Genomic DNA, 11,051 nt, shown 5'->3' with positions numbered 1-11,051 from the left:
ACCAACATTCAAAAGTATAGCTGCTTATTTGGGAGGCCGAGGCGGGTGGATCATGAGGTCAGGAGTTCAAGACCAGCCTGGCCAAGATGGTGAAACCCTGTCTCTACCAAAAATACAAAAATTAGCCGGGCGCAGTAGCAGGTGCCTGTAATCCCAGCTACTCGGGAGGCTGAGGCAGGAGAATCGCTTGAACCGGGGGGCGGAAGTTGCAGTGAGCCAAGATTGTGTCACTGCACTCCAGCCTGGGCGACAGAATGAGACTCCGTCTCCAAAAAAAAAAGGAGAGCTGCTTAATGGTAATAATGGTAGCTAATATATCTATACTGCTTCACATATATTTACATTTCATTTCAACTTCACAACCACTCTACAAGTAGGTATTACCAGGCCCAACTTACAGACAGGGAAACAGGTACAGAAAAGCTAAGAAACTTGTCCAAGCTCAAGGAGCTACTCAACAGCAGAGGCAGGATTCAAATCCAGGCAATGTGGTCGAAGGTCTTAATCACTATCCTGTACTGCCTGAGAGAGTGAGGAAGCCCTGGGGTCGTCGTCGCCGCCCCATTTAATAGTCTGTGTCCAGCTGGGCACGCCACTTGATCTTTCTGAGCCTTGCTTTCCCCACTTGTAAAAACATGGAGACCCCATGTGTTTTGCCAGCATCTCAGGATTTCTGAGGATTAAACGGTGTGAAAATTCCTGGAGAAGCATTCTTACATAGTTATACTTTCTTAATGCTGTCAAGGATCTGTCGGTCCACTCAACACATTGTCATCTACATTTCAAGACTCAGGCTCTGTAAGAAACGATACAATACCCATTTTCTCCGCTGTTCTGCAAATTGTCTCTACAAAGAGCAAGAGGAAGGAAACCGCCAGCCTACAGGTGCCGGTCTCACCTACCACATGCTGACGCTTTGTGTGACCGGGTCGAAACCACACACGCCACGAAGCTGCCAGGGTTTGGAAAAGCCTCCCCGTCTGCTCAGACACGCCTTAAAATATCTCCCCTTCCCCGAGACGCACACCGCTCCCCACAGGCGCAATGCTGTAGTCCCCGCCGGCAGGCCGTCCCCCGCGTGCTCCCATCCCTGGGCTTGAGGCTTTGTCTGGTTTCACCCGACGCAGAGCTTACAAGAATTTGAGAATGATGAAGACATCAGGCACTCCTTCAGGACTCGACCACCTTTCGCTCCGCCGCAAATGCTGGACCGAAGGAAACTGAGGTGAAAGGGTTGCTGTTTCCTAATGGCTACGAGAAGCCACGCCCTGCGCCGAGCGGGCGGGCTAACTGCCAGAGTCAGAATGACAAAGCAGAAATCCACTCCTCGTGCAGCCCTGGCAACCTATGCTAATTGGCTTAGCAAGCTGAGAGCTCCTAATTGGGTGACCCCACATCCTCTGCCTGCTCATAGCCGCCCCCAACCTAAGAACAGAGCAAAAAAACAATTTAAGGCAATTCTGGAACCAAATTTGGAATAAGTGTGTTTTTAGTGAAGAAACTAGACTATGCCCTAAGGCAGTAGCTCCAGAACTTTGCTAGCTGTTGTCATCGCGTTAGGGTCTTTAGAATCCTAGTGCCTGGCTCCCACCCCTAGACATTCTGATGTCATTGGTGTGAAGTGTGACCTGGGCCTCTGCGTTTAAAAAAAAAAAAAACAAACTCCAAAGGTGATTCGAGTTGGCAGCAAAGTTTGGGACCCACTGCCCTAAGGTCATGGATTAGTCAGTTTGGTAATCCCCTAAAGGAAGTTATTAGGCTTTTGAAAAGAAACGTGGAGTTCATCCTGACTAATCCTGAAAAGAAATGACAAATTCTCAGGAACACACCCAACTTCCCCTGAGAGCACCTCTTCCTTATCAGACTCTGAGTTTGGTTTTTATTGTTTTAAGAAAAACTGAATGTCTTTTAACTCCAGCCGCACCCAGCCACCTGCTGCTACTAAGGTGAGCCATTCTCTCTCATGCTCCCCTTCTCTTACTCATGTTCTTACTCAGCACCACGCACTAGCAGGGTATGCATATTTGCTGAATAAATACATAATAACTGACTGACTGACTGACTGAATGAATGAATGAATGAATGAATGAATGTCTTTCCCACTTCTTTGGATAATGCCAGATTGAAGCACTCTCAGGTGAGAGCGTTGCAGGCTCCTAATGGCTAGCAGAAGCCACATTCCCTCTAAACAAACAGGCAACCACTGCCAGGTCCTGCCAGGTCCTTCCAAGGTGAAACTCAGAGGCTTGGTTTAGCTTCCTCACCCTCTAAAGGGGCACACACACACACACTACACACACTAACATGACACTTCCCCTGTAAGGTGATTATTGACATGAGTGTTTCACCTGATTCTGGAGTCCATAGAACAGAGAATGGATCTAGTACATGGGTGTTCAGGAAACAATGTGATTTATGGAGGAAAGAAGGAAAAACATGAAAAGACTGGGTCTAAGGGAGAACACAAAACATTTACTCCTGGCTCCCAAGCCAAGTTCTGTATTAATCATTGTATATGCCTTTATCTCATTTAGTCTACACAATGACCCATGAACCAGGGTCATAAATTCCTCATTCTTAGAAATATATCGAAAATACACCTTATTTCAAAAGCATGACTTAGGACACAGAAGGATCATTTAATTTGAAATAATGTACTAAAAGCAAGTAATAAGGATTGATATGAAGAGCCTTGCCATTAAAAGCATCTTGTATAGACAGCTCAGAGTGATTATAGTTAATATTTTCTACCGGCATTCCAAAACAGGCTAGATAAGGTATTTTAACTTCACATTGTTCCTAAGTGAGCAAATTATAGCAAAGATGCCCAGAGTAGCACCATGTAGTTATTTTTCTTTTAAGTTAAAAATCACCATTTTAAAACTATCTTTTCTTTCAAATCGTTCTTGCTGCTGTTAAGGGCCTAGATGCCTTACCCTTGTCATGAATTCTCAAGGAAAAACTCGTTAGTTCTATTTAGTTGCTGGTTAACGGAAGAACCTCATCTTCTTCCATCATTTCTCATCATGCAGCAATTTATTTATTTATTTGTTTGTTTGTTTGACAGTCTCTTGCCCTGTTGCCCTGGCTGGAAAGCAGTGGTGCATCTCAGCTCACTGCAACCTCCATCTCCCGGGTTCCAGCGATTGTCATGCCTCAGCCTCCCAAGTAGCTGGGACTACAGGCATGCACCACCACACCTGGCTAATTTTTTGTCTTTTTGGTAGAAATGGGGGTTCAACATGTTGGCCAGGGTGGTCAAACTCCTGGCCTCAAAAGATCCGTCTGCCTCAGCGTCCCAAAGTGCTGGGATTACAGGTGTGAACCACTGTGCCTGGCTGTAGCAAATCATAAACATAAAATGTTTTAATCATACATTTTGCATCTCTTGACTGGGCTCATTCTTCCTTTTGAGAATTATCTTCCCTCCCTAAGGACCTAGTCCTTCAAAGTTCATTTGAAATGTCACCTCCTCTGGGATTCTTCCCGGATTTCCAACCAGTGTTAATTGCACCTTCCCTCTTCTTTGTCCCCCAAATACCTAATAATAATTACAAATATTCTACAAGAGCTTTGGATAGGCAAACCCTTGTTTATTTTGTCTTTACAGAATCTGGTATATAGTAGGTACTCAGAAAATACTGGAAATAGACCTCTCTATGTTCCTGAACTGTCATCTAAGCTGTAACAAATTTATGCAGGTGTTTGATAAAGGCTCCTATTGTATTAAACTACTGTTCTACCTATAATAAGCCTTTCTCTCATACACACACACACACACACACCATACTGAGCTAGAATAATCTTTCTAACACCCAAATCTTCTTTACTCAAACCTTCAGTAGCTGTCTAGGGCCCTCAAGATGAAGTCTAAACTTCTCAGTCACGTTGACATGGCAAGGCCCACCCTTGCTGAACCTAGCTGTCCACGTATTCTGTACTCCACTTAAAGCAGCAAAACATTGCTGAAGGAAACACAGAAATTAAAAGTGATTTCACTTTAAAGTCAAGACCACAAACTTCAAATGCGTCCTCAATGTTGCCCAGCAATCCTTTGCATCCCTGGAATATTTGTTTTCTCAGGATCCAAAATGACTGTTTCACACATATCCCTCTTTCCTCAAACTTCTAATGCCCCTACACCTTGCATTAGCTCATGACCTACTTTCCACTTTAAGAAAATAGCATCAATCAGACAGAACTCCCTTAAATTTTCTTCTCAACCAGCAAGCTGCCATATTCTCTGCCTTCACTCTTATTATTTCCTGATGAGTAAGAAAAAAAGTGGTAGGTAGTGAAGTCAGAGGAACAGCGAGAGGTCAGACCCATCATCAGGCCATAGTCAGGATTTTGGATTTCATTTTATTTTTATTTATTTATTTATTTATTTATTTATTTATTTATTTATTTATTTTGAGAGAGAGTTTTGTTCTTGTTGCCCAGGCTGGAGTGCAATGGCACTATCTCGGCTCACCACAACCTCCGCCTCCCACGTTCAAGTGATTCTCCTAAAGCCTCCTGAGTAGCTGGGATTACAGGCATGGGCCATCAAGCCTGGCTAATTTTGTATTTTTAGTAGAGGCGGGGTTTCTCCATGTTGGTCAGGCTGGTCTTGAACTCCCAACCACAGGTGATCTGCCCGTCTCGGCCTCCCAAAGTGCTGGGATTACAGGCGTGAGCCACCGCACCCAGCCTGGATTTCATTGTAAATGTGTTAAGAAACCACAGTGTGAGGCTGGGCGCAGTGGCTCACGCCTGTAATCCCAGCACTTTGGGAGGCCGAGGCAGGTGGATCACGAGTTCAGGAGTGCGAGGCCAGCCTGGCCAACATGGCGAAACCCCGTCTCTACTAAAAAGACAAAAATTAGCTGGGCATGGTGGTGGGCGCCTATAATCGCAGTTACTTGGGAGGTTGAGGCAGGATAATCGCTTGAACCCGGGAGGCAGAGGGTGCGGTGAGCCAAGATCGTGCCATTGCACTCCAGCCTGGGCAACAAGAGCAAGACTCCATCTCAAAAACAACAACAACAACAAAAAAAACCAAAAAACAAAAAAACAAACAGAGTGTGAAGAGAAGAGAAGGAAATGATTGTTGTACATTCAAAGAATTGCTCAGTCGTGTGGAGAATAGTGAAGGCCAACTTCACATGTGTATGGATTCTCATCTTTTATTTCCTTCTTAATATTAATGAATGAACATCAGTCTTGAAATTAGCCTCCCCCTCTGGCATCATCAATTGCTTGTTCTCTACCTGATCACTTACATCATCATACAAATGCGATGTTGTTTTACCATTTTAAAAAAGCCTCCCGACCTGTTGCAGTAACTTACACCTGTAATCCCAGCATGTTGGGAGGCTGAGGCAGGAGGATTGCTTCCCAGCAGTTCAAGACTAGCGTGGACAACATAGCAAGACCTTGTCTCTACAAAAAAATTATAAAAGTCAACCAGGTGTGGTGATACCTGCTGTAGTCCTAGCCACTTGGAAGGCTGAGGTGGGAGGATCACTTGAGCCCAGGAGTTCGAAGCTGCAGTGAGCCATGATCATGCCACTGCTCTTCAGCCTGGATGACAGAGCAAAACTGTCTCCACAAAGAAAGAAAAGGCTCTCATGATCCCATGTGCCCCAATCCTTGTAGTTACCACCACCCCATTTCATTGCTCTCCTTCGCACGCACACACACAAAGCTTTTCTGAAAGAGTTCTTTTTACCTTGAAGAAGAATAAAGTAGGGTAGGGAAGTCAGGAAAGATCTCAGAATGTGATGCTTGAGCAGAGCCCAGAGTGCTATGAGGGAACAGGCCATGAGAGTATCTAGGGAAGAAATCTTTCTCAACAGAGGAAAGAGGAGGTACTTGTGAAAGCTGATCATAAAATTGGGTCATTCTTGTCATACCCAACTAAATCAGAGCCAAGGGGCCAGGGGGAAAAGCATTCAGGATACAAAACATTGCTCTAAGAATGTAATTCTCTGCAAGCCTGACTGCTGAAACTGCCTGTTGTAACCTGAGACCAGCTTTATCTATAAATGCTAAGATAACTTGCTGATACTGTAGGACTAATTTTGCCCACTGCTATCACTCACCAGAGCTTGCCAGCTCCCCAAACCCTAACTAGTCCCAAAGAACTTTCTTGAAGAGCAATATGTAACATCTCTCCCATTTCTAAAACCTCTAACCTTCTCTTTGTTCTTTGGACATACTGAAGACCACCCTGTCTGCATGTATGTCCCAAATTGCTATTCTTTCTTTCCAAATAAAAAATTTTAATTTAGAGACTTGTCTCTACATTTTTATTCTGGCTTCAACATACTAAAGCCCTAAGCTAGGAGTCTGCTTGACTTATCCAAGAATCTACAAAGTAACCAGTATGTCTAAAGCCTAATGGGTGAGAAAAAAAAGTGGTAGGAAGTGAGGTCAGAGGAATAGCCAGGGGTCACATCCATCATCAGGCCATAGTCAGGATTTTGGATTTCATTTTAAATGTGGTAAGACGCCAGAGTGTGAAGAGAAGGAAATTATTGTTGTATGATAAAATAATTGCTCAGTTGTGTGGAGAATAGGCTAAGGAGGGCAGGGACTTAAAAGTGGAGATATGGCGGGACGCGGTGGCTCATGCCTGTAATCCCAGCACTTTGGGAGGCTAAGGCGGACGGATCATGAGGTCAGGAGATCAAGACCAGCCTGGCTAACACAGTGAAACCCCATCTCTACTAAAAATAAAAAAAATTAGCCGGGCGTGGTGGCAGGCGCCTGTAGTCCCAGCTACTGGGGAGACTGAGGCAGAGGAATGGTGTGAACCTGGGAGGTGGAGCTTGCAGTTAGCCGAGATCCCACCACTGCACTCCGGCCTGGGTGACAGAGTGAGACTCCGTCTCAAAAAAAAAAAAAAAAAAGTAAAGTATACAGACCTGCTAAGACATTACTGTGCTGGTCCAAGCTAGAGATGATGCTACAGATGATAAAGGCCGATTAGTGAGGTTAAAAAATACATTTGAAGGTAAAGCTAATTGTACAGATTTATGTTATACAGTTGTACAGATGGATGGAATAAGAAATGTAAGAGAAAGATAATCAATGATAACTCTAGATTTCTGGCTTTAGCAATGGGGTAAATGATGGCACTCTTCAAGGAAAAGCAGGAACACCCAGAGGGGAGGAAGAAAGATGGTAGTGGGGGAAAACAATAGTTTGGGACAAATCCATAGTATGGGTTAAGAGATCTATTATTTATCCAAATGGAGAGGTTGACTAAGCAGTTGGATATGTAAGTATGGGGTTCAAGGGAGAAGTCAAGGCTAGAAATAAACATTTGGTGTCAAATATAAAAGATATTTAATACCACGTGTATTAGTCAGAGTTCTTCAGAGAAACAAGACCAATAGGATACATGTATAGAGAGAGAGTTTTTTGTTTTTGTTTTTATTTTTTAAGAATTGACTCACATAGTTGTGAGGGCTGATAAGTCTGAAAACTCCAAGGCTGGCCAATAGGCTAGAAATTCAAGCAGGAGTTGATGTGGCAATCTTGAGACTAAAGGCGGTCTGGGTGCAGAATTGCTTCCTCCTTGGGAAACCTCCGTCTTTTCTCTAAGGCCTTCAACTAATTGGATGAAGCCCATCCACATTATGGATGGTCATTAGCTTTACTCAAAGCCTACTGATTTCATTGTAATCACATCTAAAAAGTACCTTCACAGCAACATCTGTGCTTTTATCTGCCAAACAACTGGGCACCATACGCTAGCCAAGTTGACACATATAATTAACTGTCACTCCATGGGACTAGATGAAATTACCCAGGAGTTAATGTATTTAGAGAAATAAAGATGGCTCAGGACAGAGCCCTGGCATGCTCAAACTGCAAAAGGGGAAAAGGATCCAGCAATGGAGCCTAAGAAAGAGCTGGAGGGAGGTAGGAGGAAAACCGAGACTGTGTGGTGTCTCAGAAGCCAATGAAGAAGTGCTCCAAAAAGGAAGATCAACTATTTCAAGTGCTGCCAAGAAATCCTATAAGGTAAGGGCTGAGTCATGGAGGTCACTTATGAAAATGATGGGAGGTAAGAAATCCTAATCAGAAGAAGTTCAGCAAGGAATAGAAAATAAGGAAATGGACGGAGTAAGTATACCCAACTCTTAAAGGGTTTTGCTATTAAAAAAAAAAAAAAAAAAAGGAAAGGAGCTAAAGAGGGATGTAGGATAGCGAAAGGTTTTTTTTTTTTTTGAGACAGAGTCTCGTTCTGTCACTCAGGCTGAAATGCAGAGGCACAATCTCAGCTCATTGCAACCTCTGCCTCCTGGGTTCAAGCAATTATCCTGCCTCAGCCTCCCGAGTAGCTGGAACTACAGGCGCACACCACCACACCCAGCTAATTTTTGTATTTTCAGAAAAGGTGGGGTTTCACCACGTTGGCCAGGCTGGTCTTGAACTCCTGACCTTGTGATCCACCTGCCTAGGCCTCCCAAAGTGCTGGGATTACAGGCATGAGCCACTGTGCCTGGCCAGACTTTTTGGTTTTTTTTGGTTTGTCTAACAAGGAAATTATTACAGCATGCTTTTATGCTAAAGGAATAATCCAGTAGAGGGAACTTTGGCAACTTCCAAAGAAGGAGCAAAAAGAGATCATTGCAGAACCAAAGTCCATTGAATATACACTTACTATGCACCGTAGACTTTGAAGTCAAATCCAAGTTGTATTACTAACTACACAGTCAAGTTACTCATCCTCTCTGCTTCTTCATCTTCTTTCTACAAGGCCCTTTGTGGTACTTCCACCCCTTCATCTCACCCAAACCTCCCCTCAATCCCCAAGATCCAGTCATTAGTTTGCTTTCAGTCCCTGTATTTACTGTGCTCCCTCCCACCACAGGGCTTTGCTAACTTCCAAGCATTGAGCAAACCTAGTTTGAACAGGTTTTCCTTGGGAAAACCAACAGAGAAGTCATATCCCCCTATGAAATGTTCCCATCTTATCATGTATTCTTTCTGCCTAGTACTTATCACAATTGCAATCATACTTCTATGAGTATTTGATCAATGTCCGCCTCCCCCACTGTAGAATAGCACAGTCCAAGAGGACTTTCTGTGGTGATGAAAATGTTCTAAATCTACACTGTCCAACCCAATAGCCACTCACCACATGTGACTATTAGGTACATAAAAGATGACTAGTACAGGTGTGGATGTGAAGTTCTTATGTTGTTTAAGTTTAATTAATAGATATACATAGCCACATGTGATCAGGGACCAGGACCATCATATTCCCAGCACTTAATATAGTAAGCACACATAGTAATCGATCAGTAAATAATTGCTGAGAGATTAAATCTGTAAAAATACAGGTATTACTTAATTTGTAGATTCCACCTTTTTCACAGAGAAAAGGAGAGAAACTTTTACATGGTAAATGTTAGGGGGTCCTCAGTTTTATAAAGGTAATTTGGCTTTTAAGAATTTGATTGGGGCTGGGCACGGTGGCTCACACCTGTAATCCCAGCACTTTGGAAGGCCAAGGCAGGTGGATCACCTGAGGTCAGGAGTCCGAGACCAGCCTGGCTAACATGGTGAAACCCCATTTCTACTAAAACTTACCAAAAAAAAAAAAAAAATTAGCCGGGCGTGGTGGCAGGCGCCTGTAGTCCCAGCTACTGGGGAGACTGAGGCAGAGGAATGGTGTGAACCTGGGAGGTGGAGCTTGCAGTTAGCCGAGATCCCACCACTGCACTCCGGCCTGGGTGACAGAGTGAGACTCCGTCTCAAAAAAAAAAAAAAAAAGTAAAGTATACAGACCTGCTAAGACATTACTGTGCTGGTCCAAGCTAGAGATGATGCTACAGATGATAAAGGCCGATTAGTGAGGTTAAAAAATACATTTGAAGGTAAAGCTAATTGTACAGATTTATGTTATACAGTTGTACAGATGGATGGAATAAGAAATGTAAGAGAAAGATAATCAATGATAACTCTAGATTTCTGGCTTTAGCAATGGGGTAAATGATGGCACTCTTCAAGGAAAAGCAGGAACACCCAGAGGGGAGGAAGAAAGATGGTAGTGGGGGAAAACAATAGTTTGGGACAAATCCATAGTATGGGTTAAGAGATCTATTATTTATCCAAATGGAGAGGTTGACTAAGCAGTTGGATATGTAAGTATGGGGTTCAAGGGAGAAGTCAAGGCTAGAAATAAACATTTGGTGTCAAATATAAAAGATATTTAATACCACGTGTATTAGTCAGAGTTCTTCAGAGAAACAAGACCAATAGGATACATGTATAGAGAGAGAGTTTTTTGTTTTTGTTTTTATTTTTTAAGAATTGACTCACATAGTTGTGAGGGCTGATAAGTCTGAAAACTCCAAGGCTGGCCAATAGGCTAGAAATTCAAGCAGGAGTTGATGTGGCAATCTTGAGACTAAAGGCGGTCTGGGTGCAGAATTGCTTCCTCCTTGGGAAACCTCCGTCTTTTCTCTAAGGCCTTCAACTAATTGGATGAAGCCCATCCACATTATGGATGGTCATTAGCTTTACTCAAAGCCTACTGATTTCATTGTAATCACATCTAAAAAGTACCTTCACAGCAACATCTGTGCTTTTATCTGCCAAACAACTGGGCACCATACGCTAGCCAAGTTGACACATATAATTAACTGTCACTCCATGGGACTAGATGAAATTACCCAGGAGTTAATGTATTTAGAGAAATAAAGATGGCTCAGGACAGAGCCCTGGCATGCTCAAACTGCAAAAGGGGAAAAGGATCCAGCAATGGAGCCTAAGAAAGAGCTGGAGGGAGGTAGGAGGAAAACCGAGACTGTGTGGTGTCTCAGAAGCCAATGAAGAAGTGCTCCAAAAAGGAAGATCAACTATTTCAAGTGCTGCCAAGAAATCCTATAAGGTAAGGGCTGAGTCATGGAGGTCACTTATGAAAATGATGGGAGGTAAGAAATCCTAATCAGAAGAAGTTCAGCAAGGAATAGAAAATAAGGAAATGGACGGAGTAAGTATACCCAACTCTTAAAGGGTTTTGCTATTAAAAAAAAAAAAAAAAAAAA

The 11,051-nt window shown here is 43.2% G+C and overlaps 1 protein-coding gene across 5 annotated transcripts in view; it reads right to left on the bottom strand.

Moving 5' to 3' along the window:
* Positions 1-11,051, bottom strand: part of TXNRD1 (thioredoxin reductase 1) — a 152,407-nt gene that overhangs the window by 78,935 nt on the left and 62,421 nt on the right. For 2 of the 5 annotated variants that reach the window (XM_011975501.1, XM_011975504.1), the window contains exon 1: positions 1,135-1,565. The exons of 1 other annotated variant lie outside the window; for it this stretch is intronic. Coding sequence is in view for 1 of the 4 variants with exons in the window: in XM_011975500.1 (XP_011830890.1) it covers positions 818-821 (4 nt within the window). In the remaining 3 variants the exon portion in view is untranslated. Of the gene's footprint in view, positions 1-817; positions 1,566-11,051 lie in introns of those variants that run through there. 2 more of the 5 variants (XM_011975502.1, XM_011975500.1) reach the window with 2 other exon arrangements.

The sequence above is a fragment of the Mandrillus leucophaeus genome, unplaced genomic scaffold, assembly GCF_000951045.1.
Source record: "Mandrillus leucophaeus isolate KB7577 unplaced genomic scaffold, Mleu.le_1.0 Scaffold157, whole genome shotgun sequence".
Taxonomy (NCBI): Eukaryota; Metazoa; Chordata; class Mammalia; order Primates; family Cercopithecidae; genus Mandrillus; species Mandrillus leucophaeus.
The sequence above is the reverse complement of the archived record's forward strand: the minus strand, read 5'-3'. Positions and strand labels throughout refer to the sequence as shown.